At 36.1% G+C, this 22422-nt stretch overlaps 1 protein-coding gene across 1 annotated transcript in view; it reads left to right on the top strand.

Annotated features, from left to right (window-relative positions):
• ATP2C1 (ATPase secretory pathway Ca2+ transporting 1) overlaps window positions 1-22422 on the top strand; it is a 181954-nt gene that overhangs the window by 109089 nt on the left and 50443 nt on the right. The window contains exons 8-17 of the mRNA XM_049629814.1: window positions 261-416; window positions 1561-1629; window positions 2585-2660; window positions 6459-6525; window positions 11714-11838; window positions 12719-12816; window positions 14723-14818; window positions 14906-14995; window positions 16851-16955; window positions 21159-21315. Coding sequence (XP_049485771.1) covers window positions 261-416; window positions 1561-1629; window positions 2585-2660; window positions 6459-6525; window positions 11714-11838; window positions 12719-12816; window positions 14723-14818; window positions 14906-14995; window positions 16851-16955; window positions 21159-21315 — 1039 coding nt within the window. The remainder of the gene's footprint in view (window positions 1-260; window positions 417-1560; window positions 1630-2584; window positions 2661-6458; window positions 6526-11713; window positions 11839-12718; window positions 12817-14722; window positions 14819-14905; window positions 14996-16850; window positions 16956-21158; window positions 21316-22422) is intronic.

Raw genomic sequence — 22422 nt, 5'->3', positions numbered from 1 at the left:
GGATCATGACCTAAGCCGAAATCAAGAGTTGGATGCTTAACTGACTGAGCCACCCAGGTGGCTCAAGTTTACTTCATATTTTAAATATGGTTGTACTTACTGTGGTCTTCTTAGAGTAATGGATATAATAAAAGATTTGGGTGATTATTAAGAAAGGGGATATTTGAGGAAGAAGTGATGGTTACAAACTCTTTAGATATTGAATGGAGCCCAGAGAGTCTTCATTCTTGAACTTAATGGGATGCTTTATGTTTTCCAAGGCTGTGGATCTTTCCATTGATGAGTCCAGCTTGACAGGAGAGACAACACCTTGTTCTAAGGTGACAGCTCCTCAGCCAGCTGCAACTAATGGAGATCTTGCATCAAGAAGTAACATTGCCTTCATGGGAACACTGGTCAGATGTGGCAAAGCTAAGGTAATTTTTTTTCTCTTGTTTTGAAAATAGCAACTCCTTTGTTTTCAACCTTTTTTTTAGTTCGATGTGGCTAATTTTATGTGGCGATTTTAAAAATATATGACAAAGAGGGGCTCTGGCTTAGACTCTTGATTTTGGCTCAGGTCGTGATCTCATGGCTCAGGGGATCAAGCTCCATGTTGGGCTCTGCATTGACAGCACAGAGCCTGCTTGGGATTCTCTCTCTCTCTCTCTCTCTCTCTCTCTCTCTCTCTCTCTCGGCCCCTCTCCGACTTGCATGTGTGCTTGTGCTCTCTTTCTCTCTGTGTCTCAAAATAAATAAACATGAAAAAAATATATATAAGGGGAACTGGGTGGCTCAGTCATTTAAGTGTCTGACTCTTGATTTCGTCTCAGGATTGGGCTTAGTGCTGACAGTGCAGAGCCTGCTTAGGATTCTCTCTCTTTTTCTCTCTTTCTCTGTCCCTACCCTGCTTGCATGAGTGTGCTGTCTCTTTCTCAAAAATAAATGAAGTAAAAAAAAAAATATGACAAAAAAATGGCAGAATTGAACCTAACCCATAGCATCTATTTTTGAGACTAAGGAGAAACTATGTCCCTGAGGTAGAATATGTCCATATTTCTGCCATTTGCCAGATAATGAAGCCTTTAAAAGCATAGTCCTCGGTATCTGTTCTTTTTTTTGTTTTAGATAGAAACAGTGAATCATGGATATGTTCATTACTAGTTAAAATTTTAATTTAGTCGATATGGTACTGGCTATAATATTCCAACTACATATCATTCACCTACTGGATTCTAACATTTCACGAACGTAAAAGGCATGATCCAGTAGCATTTGAGGGGGAAAGAGAAGCTACACTGAATGTCTCTCAAGGATAAGACAGTTTTGAATTTCAGAAATATTAATATAGACAAAGAATGGGCCTCAGAATTGGGCCAAGGTTTGTATAGTAAGGTGTAAATACTAATGATCTATAGTAATATCACAAAGTTAATTTGCTAAGGGAACCTTGGATATGTATGTTAGTCATCTTGACTGTGGGCAAAGTTTTGGAGAAAGGGAATGAAGGGTTTTTGTTACTTTGCTTGAGAGAGGTGATTCCATATGAATGTAAATGTATTTTCCTGTTTTTCTCTTTAGGGTATTGTCATTGGAACTGGAGAAAATTCTGAATTTGGAGAGGTTTTTAAAATGATGCAAGCAGAAGAAGTAAGTTCTTTGTTAATGATGTTTAATTTCAAATCTGAAATTCTCCATTGTAAGGAAACGAAAAGAAAATAATGGTGGGTTATTTTATGTACTATTGAAGTGGTATTTTATTCAGAATATCACTCAGTTGTCTGTGCTTAAAAACATAATTGGAGCTTTAGTTGACATTGTTAATGTTCTAAAACATTTTTATATTTATTCATTGTTTATAGGAGAAAAAGGTTTATAGCCAATTATTTATAGGCCTATTCTTTTTTAAAATTAACTTTATCATATTAATTTTAAAGATTACTAAATGGTATATTTGTCTTCTACCAAAATTCCCAACATTATTTAATTCCAAGTAATGGGGAAAAAAAGATTATAAAGTAAAATAACATGGAAGATATTCATGTTTAAGAATATTGAAGATTAGTTCTCTCATTTAAAATACTTTCTTACATATGAAAAAGAAGTTGCATTCTACAAATGTCATATTCTCCCCAAATCATCTGGATTTCTCAGGTAACCTGCCAAGATTCCAGTACATGTTGCAGTGTATAAAACCATTCCAAGGAGTTTGGCACTGAGGGGACTGCTAGAGAAGGGAGTTAGCAGATCAGGGAGCCAACTGGATAAAAAGACTTGGATTACAAGCTTGTTTGTGGATACAGAAGGGAGAAGATTGGAAAAGTGAGGGGCAGCTGATGGTAATGAAGTCCTGGAGAAGCTGATAGGGAGAATAGATTCCTTCTCAAAAATAGGCATAGGGAACATGGACCTTAAACAGGCATTTAAAAGTCTCAGCCTCAGTTTCCTCATTAAAGGGGATGAGACTTATCTTTAAGGGAGAGGTGTGTATGTTATGGGTATGTTAAGAACTAACCTGGGTATGTCAAGCACTTAGAGTCCCTGGCACATAGTATATATTCCTAAATTTAGCTAATTGTGGTAAACTCTTCTCCAATTTGTCAAGGCACCAAAAACCCCTCTGCAGAAGAGCATGGACCTCTTAGGAAAACAACTTTCCTTCTACTCCTTTGGTATAATAGGTAAGAGAAGAGTGAGTATGTATATCTCATATATTTACTTAGGGTTTATTTTATTTATTTATTTATTTTTATTTTTAATGGGAAGGGGAGTTTAGATAGATACATAAATTTGTTTATTCATTTAATTGATTTTTAGTTTACTACTTAAAAAAAATTTTTTTTAATGTGTATTTATTTTTGAGAGAGAAACAGAGTGCGAGTCAGGGAGGGGCAGAGAGAGAGGGAGACACAGAATCTGAAGCAGGCTCCAGGCTCTGAGGTATCAACACAGAGCCTGACACGGGCCCAAACTCACGAATCACGAGATCATGACTTGAGCTGAAGTCAGACGCTTAACTGACTGAGCGACCCAGACACCCCTAATTTACTACTACTTTTTAAAAATTATAAAACTAGTTCCCAGCCATTGTCCTTTTCTGCAAAGATAAATTAGAACTTCATGTAATTCCTGTAATCATATAGCATTTCTATAAACATTTTAGTATTTGTCTTCCTGGTTTTCAACAAAATTGATAGTAATGTTTTATGGACTACTATTCCTTTTTTGTTTCATATTTTATTCATAAACATCTTGCCTTTAAGTAGATGCTCTTTGTATAGATGTCATGAAGTAGATGGTTGTATAGTATTTCATTATGTGGGAAAAAAATTCTTAGAAGTAAAATTTTGGGGGCAAAGAGTATGCATGTAATTTTTCAATTTTTGGCACGTTTTTAAAGGTTTTTGTTTCATATTGCTAAATAGTATCTTTCATCAGCAAGGTAAAGGTGTTCCTCTTCCAGCACTCTTGCTAACTTTGTTGTCATTAACAGATGAATAAAAGGCTTCTCATTATTTTATTTCACAACTCATTATAGAGAAACTGAACAGTTGTCCTATGTGTGTTGGTCCTTTTTATTTTATGACCTTCCCATCTATTTATTTTGTCCCTTCTTCTCTTGTGGCTTGGGTCTTAGATCAGTAACAGCTCTTTGTATAATTTAGATAGCCATCCCTTTTGTTAAGTTTATTTCCCCCACATTTTAAATTCCCTTTGAGGGATAAATATAGTAAACTTGGTTATGAAGGAGGGAGATGTGATTGAAATATCTTGTCCTGAGATTCTGATAGCACTGTCCTGTTGATAATCTCTGCAGTTACAGTTTCTGGTTTATTCATAGAAGCTTTCCTAACCCCATATTGTGAAGAGTGTTTATCTTTATAAGTATATTTACTTAAACATCAGTCTGCAGCTTAGTTTTTATTTTTGACACTTTATTTTACTATTTAGAATTTATTTTAGTATCAGACTTAAGGTAGGGGCGCCTGGGTGGCTCAGTCAGTTGAGCACCTGATTTTCAGGGCTCAAGTCATGATCTTATGGTTTGTGAGTTTAAGCCCCACATTGGGCTTGCTGCTGTCAGCACAGAGCTCACTTCAGATCCTTCCCCGCTCATGTGCTTTCTTTCTCTCTGTCTGAAAAATAAACATTAAAGAAAAAAAAAAACAACTTAAGGTAGAGTTATAACATTTTTACTCAAAAGTTAATTATCCCAATACCATTAATTCTCTAGTTCATTCTATTTTTAACATGTTTTTTTAAAGTTCATTTATTTTGAGAACAAAAGAGAGCACAAGCACAGGGAGGGGCAGAGAAAGAGAGAGAGAGAATTCCAAGCAGGCTCTGCACTGTTAGCGCAGAGCCTGACATGGGACTTGATTTCCCAAACTCTGAGTTCATGACCTGAGCTGAAATTAAGAGTCAGATACTTAACCGACTGAGCCACCATGCACCCCTCTATAGTCTATTCTTTTATTCACTCAGTTGAAATGACATCTTTATCATATATTAAATACTTGAATAAATTTTGGAGTCTTTTCTCCTTTTCTTTAGTTTTTCCATGATATTTTAATTATTTTTGCTAGCCTAAAATTTCAAAATCAATAATGCAGTTCTAAATTAAAATAGATTTGCGTTACACAGTTTCAGTTAAATAATTTTTTAAATATTCTATTGATCTGTCAGTCTATATCATAAAGTAGAAGATGGAAAGGTATTTAATTCCTCTTTTTTAACTGGTGTGTATATTGTCATAGCTCCCTTAATTTGATTATTGCTATTTATTTTCTAGAATTTATAGGGAATTTGGTAACTGTTAGGACATTTAGCCAATTAAATCTCAGTTTATGTTAACATTGTACCATGAAACCACCTCACTTTTAGTGATAAAAATCTTTCAACTTTCTCATTACCTGGTTTTAATATAATACATAGGACCTAATTTTTGTTGCTAGGATAGTATATGGAATAGGATAAGGGTCAAGGTCAAAATCAGAGGTCAACAGATTTTTTGGGGGGTGGGGGGGTACAGGGCCCAGTAGTACACATTTTAGCCTTTGGTCCATACCAAAGTATTTCGGATATTCTTTGTTGGAAATATTCAACTCAGCCATCAGCAGGGAAGCAATCATAGACAGTACCTAAACAAAGGATATAACTATGTTCCAACAAACTTTATTTGCAAAAGCATTCAGGAGGCCCACAGATTATGGTTTGCTGACTTCTGGTATAGTTCATTGGACATAATTTCTTTTGTCAGGATAGTGTTTGGGATAGAATGTTAGAGAATCACAATCTGGATTATTTATTTATTTTTTAATGTTTATTTTTGAGAGAGAGAGAGAAAGGGAGGGGCAGAGAGAGAGGGAGACACAGCATCTGAAGCAGGCTCCAGGTTCTGAGCTGTCAGCACAAACTCTGATGTGGGGCTTGAACTCATGAACCGTGAGATCGTGATCTGAGCTGAAGTTAGATGCTTAACTGACTGAGCCACCCAGGTGTGCCCCTGTAGCTATCGAAAGAAGAAAAACCTGTTTTTAAATGTTTATATTACTCTAGAATACAATCTTGAATTGGTTATACTTTATTAAAACTGTGATGATACTGTGTGTGTTTTCTCACAAAACCAGTGGTGCACTCCTTGCTCCCTTTCTTTTCAGAGGCAAAGGTCAAAGCAAGAGAGTATATTGTTTGGTTCATGTTAATTGATTTCTTATTTGTAAATGCCATAAAAGTAGTTTTTTTTTCCTTTTTAATTTTAGAGGGAATTTGCACAAGTGGGGCAGAGGGGCAGAGGGAGAGAGAGAGTCTTAAGCAGGGTCCACGTTCAGTGTGGAGCCAGACACAGGGCTTGATCCTATGACCTTGGGATCATGACCCGAGCTGAAACAAGTCTAACGCTCAACCCACTGAGCCACCCAGGCACCCGGTTAATTTTTAAATGTTATAATGTAATTTTAGATATTTTAAGTAAGATGTATTACTCTTTCAGCCAAGTCGTAAGTATTCCTTTGTTTGCAGTATAAACTTTATATGTATTGCCTGGATATTTAGTGATGAGAAGTAAAGTTACAAGGTTTATTTTTGCAAAGCTGATAATAAGTAGAGGACCTATCTGTCTTATGCTACCTTCTTTTTTCTCCCTATTGTGTGAGAATACTGGTAATGTTTTCTTATAGTGGTAATTCTCAGATATTATTGCTTTAAGGGGTGAGTGGCAGCAGTGGCAACAGAAGGTAAAGTGTGTGTGTGTGTGTGTGTGTGTATGTATGTGCACGCATGTTCACATATACAACATTATCTTTAAGCAGCATTAATTTTAATCTCCCCTGCTTAATGAATTTTTCTAAAATCTTGTAACTGTGATCTGATATACCTTCTCCTTTATGTTATGGAACTTTTTGACTGCCCTCAGCATCCCATTTATACTGATGTGATTTTATATAAAAGGGAGAAATAGCTATTTGACTCTTTTCCAGGTATCATCATGTTGGTTGGCTGGTTACTAGGAAAAGATATCCTGGAAATGTTTACAATTAGTGTAAGGTAAGTTCTAATAATCATTTGTTTATAAATTGAAGTCTTTTTTCTCTCTCTTATTTCTCTAATAGGCATATATTGAAATAAACTCTAGAAAAATGAAAACCATGTGTCTAGCAGTGGAGAAAATGCACACTAGATGTCTGGTGTTATCTGTCCAATATTACATTTAAAAAAAATGTTTATTTATTTTTGAGAGAGAGGGAAAGCGAGAGTGCACACACGAGGCAGAGAGAGAGGGAGACAGAATCCCAAGCAGGCTCTGCACTGTGCAGAACCTGGCATGGGGCTCAATCCCACAAAAACTGGGCGATCATCACTGAGCAGAAACCAGTATTGCAATTTTATATATAAATAGACAGTTAAGGACTGCCAAATTGAAAACTAGCAGCATGAAAGAGAAAGACCATAATAATAGAAACTGAATAAACAATCTCAGAGGAAAATGAAAATTTCAAGAAATAGCAGAAAAATTAAAACTGGAAAGCATTTTTATTTTCAGAGATTTGTGAACAAACTGCATTTATGATACAGATTGCTGTAGAAGAGGATCAGAGAAAAAAAGTTTTTAGGAATTATGATTTTGACTGTTGAAATTAAACATTCAATTTAAGGGCTGTAATATAAAGTTAAAAAGGGTTCCCTAAAAATAGACTAAAGTGTCCGAAACAGAGAATGAAATAAAAGTGATGAAGAATAATTTAATAAATGCCAATCTAACTAATAGGAGTTTCAAAAGAGGTAAGAAGAAATTATATAAGAAATGATACATGAATATTTTTTGTCTCTGAAGCAAGACATGAAATCTTTATAGTTTATATGGATTCTGTAAATGCCAAACAAGATGAAAAAAACTCCAAACTAGATACATCATATGAAATTAAAGAAAACCAGTCAGGTTGTCTATAAAGGAAGGATAATTCGACTGGTATCAAACTTCTTGTTAGCAACTGCAGTTTCCACCAAGGGGTCTTTTTAGACTCTACTAAACATTTCATTGCACAAGACTTTCCTATGTCCTATCTGGCACCTGTGCCTTGAACAGCAGGGCAACTTAAGGCATGCCTCTTATGAGAGAGTCTGTGCAATAGTTCAGCTTTAGGTACAAGAAGATTGGGATGGCCTTGTGAGTGCAGGGGCTACCCTGGGTTAAATTGTTTCATATTCCACAGGAGCTAACATCTCTGGGAACATACACTTTCCAGGGTGCTTGCAAGAAACATGTCCAGTTGTAAGAGTCACCTACGGTCTGGAAACCCAAAGCAATGGCTTCTATAAGATAAATTATAATTCTTCCAGTCCATAGATAATTTATCAGTCAGGAGATCCCTTTATCATAAGCAGTGTTGCCTAACAACATAGTTGATACACTACCCTTGCCAGGTCACAAGGGGAACAGAGCTAGAGATTTAACTGAATGCAGAAGGGGAAAAGGATTTTATTACCTTTCATCCATGGTAACGTTGGATTACATTAGAAAAATAGTGGGGGCAATGCTATCAAAGTGTGAGGGGAAAGGAATTTAAGTCAGTAAATCTAGGCCTAGCCAAAGTATCGATCCAGTTATTATAAATATAAATAGGCAGGTAATCAGAAAATTTATTCCTTCCCCATCCTGTATGAATTCCAGCAAAACAAAGATGAAAAAAAGGAAGATGATCATGTATGGGATATAAGTAAGAGTGGAATTCACCTAGGCACCTAATAAGGAAAAGAAATTCTAGATGATAGCTCTATGGTAGGCATAGGAAGTCATAGTTCAAATATTAGAACAAAGACAATGTATTAAAAAAAAAATCAAATGGATTACAAGGAGTAGGTAAATTGAGTAAGAAGTTAAAAGACATTTGTGATGGGATGAAGGAGTATATTTTTTTCTTAAAAGGGGCAAAAATACAATTTGAAACTCTTGGCTTAAATCTGTATAAAAAAGATGGGTTAAATATGAAATAAATTTAAAATTGGGCATGAGTATGAGATAATAAACATTAGCATATTAGCTGTTGGACTCATTTTTAGATTTTGAGTATTTTTTTGAGCAGTTCTCTTTGTGAAGATTGATATGATCATGATTTTTATTCCTACTTCAAAGTCTTACAAAGGACAAAGTATTAAATATATTTTAATAGAATAAAACTCATTCTATTTTGCAATAATTATATGGGTCCATTGTACTTTTATAAATCTAAGATATTAGTGACCTTATTTTTCCTATGTCTTAAAACATTTTGCTATTTCATTGTAGCAAATGAAATAGCAATTATTGTAATAATTATTTCCAGTTGTGCTAAAAACCAGTAAAACAAGAATGCAGAAGGATGATGGGATCACTTACAAGGTTGATGTAATAATAAAGTAAATCATCATTATTCTGTTATCCTTTAATTCTTTTATTATGTTGCCCAAAATATTACATCATCATTTACAAAGGTATAAAAGAAGTCCGGAGATATATTTGTTGTTGTCTTTTTCTTCTCCCTCCACCCCTTTTTTGCACTCATTAAAATTAAGAATCGTAATTTTTCATTTTCCCACATAATGGCAAAGAGTAATTGACAGGAAAATTATTGGACAAACCAGAAGATGAAATGCAAAGAGACAAAGAGCTACTGTAGGCTCTAATGATGAGGGTGAAATTTAATAATATATGTGAAATCTTAATACTGTGACTCTTTGGGTGATGGTAGCTTCAATTTAATTTAACTCCTGAATTAATGAGTGAACAGTTTATTTCTTATGACAAAAAGGGAAGGACAGGTATTCTCTTTCAGTTAGTCATTCTACATCAAGGAATTTATCATGCATTTCCAACAAGAACCTAAGCCACCCCTTTTTGTTAAAAGGATGTGTGACCATTTTCTTTCATCTTTTCTGATATTTGTTTGCCAGCTTTTACTTTATACCATTTATAAGTGGACAAATACTGAAGGCTGGTATTAATATAAAGGTGATTAAACAGAAATAGATGACATAGAAATGAAAAATTTCATTTACACCCCTTGTAATTGGTGTTTTTTAATCTAAAAATTATGTTACAGAGATGACTTATCTTTTCAACAAAGTTATGAACCATCAACATTTTCAGAAGTGTTGCATTTTGAAGATACAAATGCAAAAAGTGAAACCAGAATTGATAAGCCTGTAACCTATGGGAAATATTTTTTGAATCTGAAATCACTTTTTGTAAAGTGAATATATTCCAGGTTCCTTCATAACAGTTGACAAGCAGTTAGTTGCATCCAAAGGACATTGCATATTTCTGATATATTTATACCTTCAAATCCAGAAATATAGTTTGGGGTTAAAATTTAAAATTTCTAGGGGTGCCTGGGTGGCTCAGTCAGTTAAGCGTCTGACTTTGACTCAGGTCATGATCTCCCGGTTCATGTGTTAGAGCCCTGCATTGGGCTCTGTGCTGACAGCTCAGAGCCTGGAGCCTGCTTTGGATTCTGTGTCTTTCTCTCCCTCTCTCTCTTCCTCTCTCTCTTCCTCTCTCTCTTCCTCTCTCTCTTCCTCTCTCTCTCTCTCTCTGCCCCTCCCCTCTCTCAAGATAAATTTAAACAATATATAAAAAATTTTAAAAATTAAAAATTTCTGAAGTTTTTCATAATCCATTTATTCCTTTGCAAATTATTTATAAAGTGAAACTTAGATACAAAAGAAGGGAAAGGTCCACTAGATCTAGATTGTAAACTGATGCCTATTTTTCCTGATACAGTGAGGGTTAATGGAAGCATAAGAAATGAGGATTCTATTTGAGCATAGAATAGTTCAAAAGAGAGAAGGGAACATTAATGATCGCACATATTTCTTGACTTTAGTGTATACTGTTTAGCCAGTGGTATTGTGTCATTCATTGGCTTTCACCTTTTAGAATTAACCTGTAAACAGAGCATGAAAGCCTTAATAATGCTTATAGAACAGGATGCTGATGATGTCAAGGTAGATCATTCTGAAGAAAAGGTAGGTAATAGAAATTGGGAAGTAGAAGCAGTGGAGAGAACAATGTTAGGAGGAGGAACAGGAACACATATGTCCTTACCTATAGGGGAGTTTGGTGTGGGATAAAACATAGAGACTTAATTTGATTTTTTTTTTTTAACATTTATTTATTTTTGAGACAGAGAGCGAGCTTGAACAGGGGAGGGTCAGAGAAAGAGGGAGACACAGAATCTGAAACAGGCTCCAGACTCCGAACTGTCAGCACAGAGCCCAACGTGGGGCTCGAACCCATGGACCACGAGATCATGACCTGAGCCGAAGTCGGACGCTTAACCGACTGAGCCACCCAGGCACCCCGAGACTTAATTTGATTTTTTAAAAAATTGCAGAGGGAAACAGTGAAGTACATTTTTTTGTTGTAATAAAATACACATACCATAAAGTTTACCATTTTAAAATGTACAATTCAGTGGAATTAAATCCATTCATAGTGTTGTACAGCTACAACCATTATCAAGTGTCAGAACTTCTCATCACCCCAAAAGAAAACCCTGTGCCTACTGGGCGATCACGCACCATTTTTCCTTCTCTCTTGCCTTTGGCAGCCACTAAACTGCTTCCGGTCTCTGAATTTGCTTACTGTTAATATTTCGTATAAATGGAACCAAAATAACATGTGTCTTTTGTGTCTGGTTTCTCTCACTTAGCATAATGTTTTTGAGGTTCATCCGTGTTGTAGGATGTATCAGTACTTCATTTTTTTTTTTTTTTAATGGCAGAATACTACATTGTATGGCTATACTACAATTTCCCATTTATCAGTTGATGGAAATTTGGACTATTTACATCTTTCGGTGATTGTAAATAGTGCTGGTATGACCAGTCATGTGTAAGTTTTTGTCTGAATACCTATTACTGTTATCTGTATTTACAGATGTGAAAACTAAACTACAGGGGTAGAGTGATAATAGTTCAGAGTCAAACAGGTAAAAATTGGGGAAGCCAGGGGTACAGATCTAGGTAATCTGATGTCACAGCCTGTATTCTTCAACCACTACACTTAACCTGGCAGTTAGTAGGTTATCCAATAAATGGTAATCAGCTTTCCCTTCTTCTTGAGGCCACTTTTTGAGTATTGACAATATTGATTTTGTGTTTTTATTAGCCTCAGTTTTAAGTCACAGCCAATTGAACTGATTGCTGTAGGTACTATTTAATTTATGCTTCAATACTAAGTATATGTTGGTTACAGTTTGGCTGTAGCAGCAATTCCTGAAGGTCTTCCCATTGTGGTCACAGTGACTCTAGCTCTTGGTGTTATGAGAATGGTGAAGAAAAGGGCCATTGTGAAAAAACTGCCTATTGTTGAAACTCTGGGTAAGTATGTGGTAATGTGAGCATACTTATGCAATAGTGTGTGAGTTTACATCAATAGTGAATCATCTGCAGGTTGTTACCATTTTTGTCTTAGAGGCTTGAGTGGTGGTATTTGACTTGTGGCAAAGTTAAGTGTGGTCTTCACAACCAGAAAAGGTACTTAAAAACGCATATCATTCAGGATAGGGGACTTTCAGAGAAATCTTTCTGTATCAGAGATGTTCTAATGCTTAAATCATGTAAAAAGAAAATGTATTTAACCAGTGAAACTTTAGGGTAAAATTAGTAGAATTACTTTCCTTTGACATCTCAAGAAAGATAATTATAGATCCCAGAATGTCGTACTTCAGTTGAATTTCTGATAACAACAGTAAATATACAACAGTTGCTAAGTGTTGCTGTAACAACTCTATGTGTGATATGAAAATTGCAATAACTTTCTGTATGCTGTGAAATATCTTTTTTTTTTAATTTAGGATTCTGAAAATGTTGAATTTAATTTTTAGTTTGCATTACAGTACTGAGAAGGCAAAATATCTTAAAATTTCTGACTGAAACAATTATATGGGTTTAAATTTAGGTACCCTTAAGCTTTCTAGAAATATTATATAAAGCTAATACTGAGAAGCTTTGTAGAAATTCAACTGCAAATTAATAAGAAAAAGTCAACATTTATCAGTTAATCTGTTTTTTAATTTTAACATGAATAATCACTTTATGGTGAAATCATAATGAGAAAACGTCTAAAATTATCAGTGAACTTGATTTGTTCAAAATTCAGAGCAGCAGGACAGGCTTCAGAGTCTTTGATTTGTTTTCAGTGTGAACTTGTTTATTTCCCTCTGACTCTTCTGGTGACATGTAATGATTTATTCTTTAGGCTGCTGTAATGTGATTTGTTCAGATAAAACTGGAACACTGACAAAGAATGAAATGACTGTTACTCACATATTTACTTCAGACGGTCTGCATGCTGAGGTACTCCATAGATTTTTTTTTTTTTAACAACAGTATTTCTTTGTTAAGAAACTTGGTGTGTAGACATTCCTAACAGTTCTAGCGTCTTATCTTCAAAAGGGTTATAAATTCAGCAGCAGCAGAGTCTTTCCCTTATTTTCCCAGTCTTGATCCCGCTCCACTTGCACACGCTGTACACTCTACGGACCAGAAGCTTTGAATCATCCTTAGCACCTTTCAGTCACCCCTGCTAGCCATTTGTTACCAAACTCTTATTCATGCTCTATATGCAGCTTGAGGGATCTTTCAGAACCAAATGTTGAGCAAGTCACTCCCTAATTAAGATGTTTCCATTGCGACCGGGATCCTGAAGTGTGGCCTCTTGAGGCCGTACGTATTTTGTTCCTTGTTTCCTTCTTCAGCCTTACATGTTCCACTTCACTTTCTGTGCACCAGATATACTGGCTTCTATGTTCTTTCAGTGTGACAAAATTCCTCCTACTTCAAGACCTTCGCTGCTGTTCTCACTGCACAGGACAGTTTAATGTCTCTCTATCCTTTGCACTGCAGTTCGAACCCTACTTCTTTAGAAAAGCTTTGCTGACCACTCAGAACTGGTCCTATTTTATTTGTTTTCATAGCACTCCGTGCCTCTTAGTTTTTAGCCGAGATAAAATTTTCTAAAATATTAGAAGTTGTAGTAGAGCAGAACTAAGTTGCCTAACATGGGGCCTGCCTCATGGTAGTAAATATTTGTTGAAAGAATAAATGAATAGATGAATTACTGTATTTTAAAAATTACATTTTGGCAGTTTCTTAAGTGCATGTCAGTGTATGTGCATTGGTTAATGTTGAAGCTAGATGAGGACAAGTTCCAGTCTCCGCCCCCGCCCCCCAAGTCTTTACTGGATTTCTGGCTGCTGTGTCCATTCACACCACTTAGGATGGGTACAGTATTTTTAATTGTATTTATATCCAATTCACTGAGCAAAGTAAGCATTAGACAAATTGACAGAAGTTGCATTTAGGTTTATTTAATTCCATTTTACATAGGCTTTGAAATGAGACTGTTCTTATTTAGGGTATTAGATTTGGTTAAGGAAGGATACCTGATACTCTTTTGTTGAATGTGCCTTTTCTGGATGACTCTGGGTCATTGGGGTTACATGTGCTTCTATGGTTCAGATATGGAAGGTAGGATATAAGTTGCTGTTTTGTTTTAAGCCCGTACTTTGATATGTCGAGCATTAACCATTTGTTAATTGGTTAACATTCTCTAAACTGTCTTATTTTTATTATGAAATTTAACTTTTGTTTGGCTTGATTTGCTCTAGCCATACAGAATAAGTATCTGGTTTGTTTCGACCTCTGATTTTTAAAACTGGCGTGTAATATATTATGTTAAAGTAGTTTGTAAGTGCTAGGATAAATCACATAATGTCTCTGTTCCCTCATATTTGCAAAAAGAATTCTGCTGTTTTCTGGGTCTCAGGTTTGTCACAAATGTTAGGTGTGGAAATGGATTTGAATTCTTGGAAAATTTAGTATGTTACATAAATATAATGTTACATAAATTTAAAGCTTACTTACATATAGAGATTTTCATGGTTTATCTTTTTTTTTATAGTATATCATAAGTAGAAACAATATAAGATTATGTTAACAATATTTCTTCTTATACTGTACATTGTCATAATTATTAATTTAATTATTAGTATAATTATAGGTTTGTCATTATGGTAAAAATTAGAATCTATATTCTTTTAACTGTTAAATATTCTTTCAGACAAGTGCTTTTCTAAATATATACACTAATAGTATCATAATATATAAAATTAAATGAACATAACTCATCATAGTTTTCAGTTTTCATGAGTATTGTCATTGTCTTCTGGTTGAATTATTGACCCCGCTTTATGTTCCTTAGGTTACTGGTGTTGGCTACAATCCGTTTGGGGAAGTGATTGTTGATGGTGATGTCGTTCATGGATTCTATAACCCAGCTGTTAGCAGAATTGTTGAGGTAACTACTTTATTCCCTAAGAAGGTGACTTTTCATAATGATTTAGGACACAATGATGGGTTCATAGTTTCCATGTATTTCTTTTAGGCGGGCTGTGTATGCAATGATGCTGTAATTAGAAACAACACTCTAATGGGGAAGCCAACGGAAGGAGCTTTAATCGCTCTTGCAATGAAGGTATGTGCCTGATCTCTCTTCAGTATATAAGATACTACCCTCACAAGAGAATGTGAGGCTATCAGTTTCAGTATTACTAGTTTTTAGGTGTAGAATGAAGACAACTCACAATGTTTCATTGTTTACATTGCCTTCTGGGGACTAGTTTTATTCTTCTTGGAACTACAGAGCCAATACAGCCTGTTCAGTATAGCTTTATGCCTTACGTTCAAGAAACAAATTAATGACCAGTGACTGGATTTCTTCTTATGAAGAACGTTTTTGTTTTCCATAATATTTAGAGTTTCGTGTGGAAAGCTTTATAAATGGGTGTAATTGCTGAAGTACTATAACATTCAAATGAGTAAAAGGAAACATTCTTTAAAGTATTTCCATGTGAAGATATTAAGACCATCATGAGAAATAGCTTTTCTTTTTCCAGTCTTCCCATTCCTCCATTATCAATTTCTTAAAACGAGTATGGAGTTAGAATCTGTGTTGGGGAGATAGGGTGCTGTTCTTTGTGACCCTTTTGTCTTTCCCAGTTGGTCTCCTCTTCTAAGTCTTACCTTTGATTAAATATGAAACCTAAAGCCCACTCTGTCACTTCCATAAGAAAAATTAAAACTCCTACTTTTAAAAGCAGTCTTAGAAAGCTTTGAGACTTGTGTGAAGCAGGATACCTCTAAATGAGGTTGTTTGAATTGAGATCCAGTATAGAAATTTAGGTTATTGTATTTAATAAAATTGATATTTTTAGAATATATGTTTTCTTAACTTTCAGAAAGCTACATTTCTTTATCATTTGTTCTCTTGTAACTAAGGTAGCATCGTATAGCTTTCTGAAGGATATTTAAAAGTTGAATCTGTTATCTGTTATTTACTGTGTTAAACTTAACCTTATACTCTTAACTTTTAAGAGAGTGTGTGAAACCACCTCCATATGACTGAGGACCTCACATTTTAGGGTAGGGAGTTGACACTGACATACTGGAAACAAAAAGAAGGTAGACCAATATAGTAGATAGTTAAGTCTTAGACATTGAGCCACATATAAGAACAATGCACATTCAGACTGGAGACCTAGGCTTTGAAGGATAGGCAGGATTTGGAAAGGCAGTAAGCTAGGGAAAGAGCAAGGATAAAAGCATGGAGGAATAAATAAGCATAGATTGCATGGTGGCTTATGTATTGGTGACCTGGATGACAAGAAAGGAGTTTGAGTAACCCACAGGATTGTTAAAGAGATTGCACGGTGGGTTTCTAGAGGATCTTTGAAAGCCAGGAAGAAAAGTCTGAACATGTTTCAGTAGATAACAAAGAACAAAAAGCACTAAGCTAGGTTTTTGAGTAGTTTGAATATGTAGAGGGAAGTGCAGAGGCTTTTGGGAAGGAGAGCAGCTACATGACACTGGTAGTAGTAGAATATCAAGCAGTAAGGTATACGGGAGGAGGATGGTAGCAACAAGAAAGATGGATTTAGATCCCGGGGAAGTAAGGAATTGAATCGGAAGCTTCTGTTGATTACAAAAGTACATACTCAGTATCAGTTGGGTACCTTTGTGGTTTGGGTACCCTGCTTCCTTCCAGAATTTGAGCCAACAGAGATTTTAATATAGTCACTGTTGAAGATTTGGTCTACATACTGTCCAGGGAACATGCCTCACACTGTATGTACACACCAAGGCTTTCATCTTGATCACGTATGCTGTCATTCAGAAAAATACAGTATAAATGGAAGGAGCATTGCTGTTCTGTCACCATTATTTGAATAATACTCCACAGATATCTCTAGCCAGCCTAGCTGTAAAGTTGTGTTAAAGAAAAAAAATAGTCCCATGTTGGTGAGAATTAACTTTCTTTTTGTGTCATACAGATGGGTCTTGATGGGCTTCAACAGGACTATATCAGAAAAGCTGAATATCCTTTTAGCTCTGAGCAAAAGTGGATGGCTGTTAAGTGTGTACACCGGACACAGCAGGTAACGAGTACTTACTAAGTCCTGCTGAACATAGATGACCGTGTTGCTCTCATTAGCCCCCTTTGGGTTTAAGTGATCATTGAGCAAAGCGAAGGCCTGTTTCTTTAAAGCATGTATAATTCGTAGTAACTCATCCTTGTTGCTCTCATGCTCCCTTTGATTTCATGCGTATGGATACCCGGTTTTGCTGCGTGAGCAAATAGCTTAAAATGAGTTGGAGCCTGGTCTCAGTGTCCTAGAACTTGTGACATCAGATTCTATCAACATCTTTGTTCTTGATGACTGTGTATTATAGGTTTCTGCTCTCTGGTGTCAAACAGTATTCTTTCACTGAAGGAAGGCCTTGTCTTCAGAACAAACAAAACCACATTATTTTGTGGAAAAGTGGTTACCAAATATGTATAATTCATGTTAGTTGATCCAGCTTACAAACTGGCAAAATGACATGCAGTGATATTTCAAGCTACTGCTTTGTCCCTGGGTGCTTTAGCAATTTTTATAAAGTTAGTGTAACAAGAGTTCTTAGTTATCTACAAAGTATGTCACTCATAGTTGCTGTTACCAGTTTGATGCTTAAACTTTTGCCATGCCCTTAAAAAATATATATGTTATTTTAGTATTTTCTTTATTAGGAATTAATAATTGGTTATGTGATTTCCCCTATGAGCAAATAGTTTGAAGCCATTACATCTCTGTAGACAGGAATGAGTGAGAGGATTTCTCACCCATAATAAGTAGGAAACATAATTGATTTTAAAAGAAAGGCCAAGTTGGCCAACATTGAACTTGTCAATAGATGTCTGCCAGGAACTCTGTTCATGAGGAGAAAAAAGATTTGTCTGATCTTTAAAGGAACTTTTATGAACTCCTGGGAAGGGAGACAAATAAATAAAAGTGTAAAAATAAAATGCCTTTAAACCTTGTAACATAACGCTTTCAAAAATTGCATTAGAGTTAAATAATTTTCACCTGTTGTCCTGGACCAAAGGAGTCCCTTGACCACAAGAATACATATATGAGTTTATATGGAAAGTTTGTTTCTTTATGTTTTATATATGGTCACTCAGTACTTCAAGATAATGTGGCTCATGTAAAGTTTAATGATTTGACTTCAGCAGTTTTGAGTCTAACTTCACCAGAGTTGTTCTTTGGAAGTTGTACATTAATGTTACAGCTTGAGAACTGATCTCAGTTATGGGAGTGGGGGATAGGTAGCAGCAGGGTATAAGTTTGAAAGATGTATGTGATTGTTCTTCTCATATGCTGATCTGAAAATCTCCTCTTACAAAACAAAACCAACCAGTGTAACAAAACCCAAACCCACTGATGTGCCTCAGGATCTAGAAGAGGTCAGCCTGGCACAGATACGGCAGACTTACCATAAAGATAACCCCAGTGGCTCAAATAGTTTGTCTTAAGAGGACTTTCATTTGATTGTGTCAGTATACATTTATTTATACTCTCTTCCTGGAACCTGTCAAAATGACAGCCAGTCAGTAAAGGATGTTAAAAAGAGAAAGGATGGAAAAGACTCAGTATGATAGGTATCTTTGAAGGTGGGGATTAAGGCATAAGGTTAAAAACAAGAGATCGGTTTGAAGTTCTGAGTGAGGAACCAGTAGAAATCCCCCAAGAACCTTCGCTGTTTCTTGAGGCCCAACCATTAGCCCTTCTTTACCCCAGTAGAATATCAGCAATCCCATCTTGGGAACAAGAATGGAGGGCAGAATTAAGGCTTACAACTGAAAACTGATTAAGGGCAAGTCATTGTCCTGAAGAGCATGCCTCCAGCATCTAACTCCACTTTCTTAGAATGCCTGCAGGGAGGAAACTTCCTACCCTCACTCGCTGATGACAAAAATTGAAGAGTTGTAGGGAAGCTTCCTGGTCTCAGGGAGATCCCAGTAATACGGAGTATTCTTACCTAAGCTCTTTGTTCACTGGTAGAGCTTACTGACTCTTGGTCATCATCTCATCACCCTACAGCAAGGGCTATCAGTTGATAAACGCTATCAGTGCCCATGGAGCTTCTAGACCTTTAATTTCCTGAGTCTTAAAGTAAATGGACAGTCAAGGATTGCTAAATATTTGTCTTCAGTATGAAAGACACAGACCAAACCAAAAGGGAAAGGGGTCTCAGCAAGACAAAGATAATGCTGGATACTGGAGAAAATTTCCAAAGACCCTAGAAAATGACAACAAAATACCTTAAGTAGAATGTTTTGAAAATAAAGTCAACAAATCTATCAGAAAGGGGTACAAAAAGTCAGAGAGGTGCTTAATATAAAAGATAAGGTACAAAAATTAGAAAATAAACAAGATAGCCAACGTAGTGGTAACAGAGAACAGAAAATGGGAAGGTTTTATCAAATAACACCCAAATTTTCCAGAGTAAGGACCTCAGCTTCTAGAATAAAATTGCCCACCAGCTGCTCAGCACAATGAGTTATATTAAAGAAGGGTGGGGTGAAGGGATAAACACAGTGCCCATAATCAAGAAATTTGAGGACACTAAAGGAGAATTCTAAAAACTTCCACTGGTTTTTGGGGCCAGAGAGGAGGCAAAGGAGAGATTTTATATAAAGGTTTAGGAATTAAAGTAGCTTCTTAGACTTTTCAAGTGTAATATTGGACTCCGGAGGCTGGAAGATAATAGAGGAATGTCTTCACACGGAGAGGAAATTTATTCTCAACTGAACTTAAAAAATGTGGGGATGGGATAAAAATGTTTTCAGATATTCCACGTCCCAAAATGTGTATCCCACATACCTTTTCTTAGATACTTGCAGATATGTTATTCCAAGAGAAAACACAACTAAGGAAAATGAAGACTTCGAACCCAGTGAGTTCTAACCAGGAGAAGGGTGCAAAGAATCCCCAGGACAGAGGTGAAGGGAAGTCCTGCATACCAGTCATGTATCAGGCCTAGAAATTGGCCAACTCAAACTAGAAAGGAAAGGAGAACAATACCCAAGGAGGAGGTCTTCAGTAATAATGTGGAAGGAATAGTTTACCTGCTCATTTAATCATACGAAAAATATCATTGAGAAGGGCTTTATATTGCATGGAAGAGTTTGGGGATAATAACAGGTATACATAAAACTAAACAAATAAGAAGAAGTTAAATAAGAAAAGAAATATATTTGAGTTAATGGAAACCACATCATACCTTCCTCTTGCCTCCTTACCTCCTAATACCTGCTCAGTAGTTACTTGGGGACCCAAGGCAGATGAAGGCTCCGTCTCAGTGTGAGCATACACTGTCCTAGCAGGGCCAGAGGAATAGCACATTATTTCCATTTGCCAGTGATTCAGTGCTGTTCATATTTATTGGTCAAAGCAAGTCACCTCTGACTTCAAAGTGGGAGACAAGGGCAGAGAAATACATTCCTGTCATGTACCTGCAAGAAGTGGGATGTTTGTGAACTGTTCTTAGTTATTTTCCTTTGCTCAGTGGGTGGGAAACCCTAAAGTACACAGAATACTGGCAACTTTTGTTTTAACTTCATTGTAACAATGGGGAGAGGAGGAATAGATAGTAGGGTGGCCAAACTATCACCTGTCACAGTGGACCATGTATAAAATTGATCAGCAAAAAAAGTAGCAGTGTAAATGCATGTAAGAATATGGAGATAAGTAGGAAGGAATACAGTTAAAATTGGTTTGTTCCAGTAGAGTAGGACTAGAGGTGTGAAAATTTGGGCAGGTGACTGTAGTTTTTCATTGTAAGCTTTTGTATAATGCTTTGCTAAGGTAAAAAGTAAAAGGTTCTGATAATACCCATAATTACAAGGTAGCTTTGGGAATTAAATGGGATCACATACATAATGTGCATATAATAGCAGCTGATGGAAAGCCTGAGCCACTGCTTGTGGGCAAATGATAGATCTCTTTCCTTTTCTTGTTACATTGTAAGGCCCTCCCCAAATCCCAGAGTGGCTAATCCAGGGCTTAGGGTAGCATTGCCTTCAGTGTGTGGAGGTGAGGGTGGTTGGGGAGTAGATGCTGTTTTCTCTGGAGGGTAAAAAAAGCTTCCACATATGAACTTTTAATCTTCAGAGTTGAAGTGCCATTCAAAGCCTTAGATTTGAGTAACTGCCCTGGTTATTATGAGAAATGTATGCCATGTATTGTTGACTCCAGTGGCAGATATATACAAGTTGGCATTAACTTGAATTTAGTTGCAATGTTTTTTCTTCTTAGGATGGACCAGAGATTTGTTTTATGAAAGGTGCTTATGAACAGGTGATTAAGTATTGTACTACATACTATAGCAAAGGGCAGATGTTGGCACTTACCCAGCAACAAAGAGATCTGTACCAACAGGAGAAAGCACGAATGGGCTCTGCAGGGCTCAGAGGTAAGGCCATTTAACATAGTTCCTTAGGGTGGAAAAGTAACTATTATTGTATTTTATTGAGGCAGACATACAATGTTATGTTAGTTTCATGTGTATAACATACTGATTTGACAAGTGTATACATTGTGCTATGCTCACCACAATAAGTATGGTTACTATCTGTCACCATATAATACTGTTACAGTGTTGTTGACTATATTCCCTATGCAGTAATTTTCATCCTTATGACTTTATTTTATAAATGAAAGTTTGTACCTCTTAATCCCATTTAACTATTTAACCCATCCCTCCCAAACCCCTACCCCAGTGAGACCTTCTTTTAATTGTAGATGAATTTGTGCTTCACATCTGAGCTGCCCCATTCTGTTCCAGGGTTTATTTATAGAACACTGTCCTTTCTGAAGTCTTATGTTTTAGTTGGCTATTTGGCCCCCAAAACTTGGGAAGTTGGGAATGTAGCAAAATATGAAATTTCTAATTCTTACAGACGTGCAGTGGTCTCTGAGTAGGTGATAGAAATTTTATTTTTGACAAACTTATCTTGTGAGAAAAGAAATGGAGGAAGGGAAAGTGATATTACTCCTTCTTTGTTTTGTCATTTTAACTGTTTTATTTATTACGAGATCTAAAATAATTCCCTAAATATTAAAATGTTAAGTCTCTGATTTGTCCTTTAAACTCTGGTGATTGTTTACTTATTCCTCTTCTGCTGACCTTCTTCCCTTGCCATTCACCAGACAGGTAAAGAAGTGCCCACATTCTGCTTTATGTCTGTATTGCTGACTGAACAGTGATGGGGAGAGAGGGTCTGCTCTCCACACACACACATTAAGCCATTTCTCCTAGGGACAGCATGTGTAGGATTGAAGAGTCAGGGGTTGAGGCCATACCTGGTTTTTACCTTCTCGATAGTCCTCTGGCTTGTAGTCTCTTTCAAGGAAGCTGGAAGAGTTGGCCTCCTTAGTCTTATTATTTTTACAAAATAGAAGTCAAGTACAATCCTGGGAGGAGAAAGCAACTTAATGTAAAAAGATACTCCTCTTATTCACGGTTCACTTCAGCAAGGGCTCTCTGTGGGTATAAAACATTTGGATAGGTCTACAGGAT

This window comes from Panthera uncia, chromosome C2 (genome assembly GCF_023721935.1).
Source record: "Panthera uncia isolate 11264 chromosome C2, Puncia_PCG_1.0, whole genome shotgun sequence".
Taxonomy (NCBI): Eukaryota; Metazoa; Chordata; class Mammalia; order Carnivora; family Felidae; genus Panthera; species Panthera uncia.
Note: the sequence above shows the minus strand (reverse complement) of the source record. Positions and strands in the feature narration are given on the sequence as shown.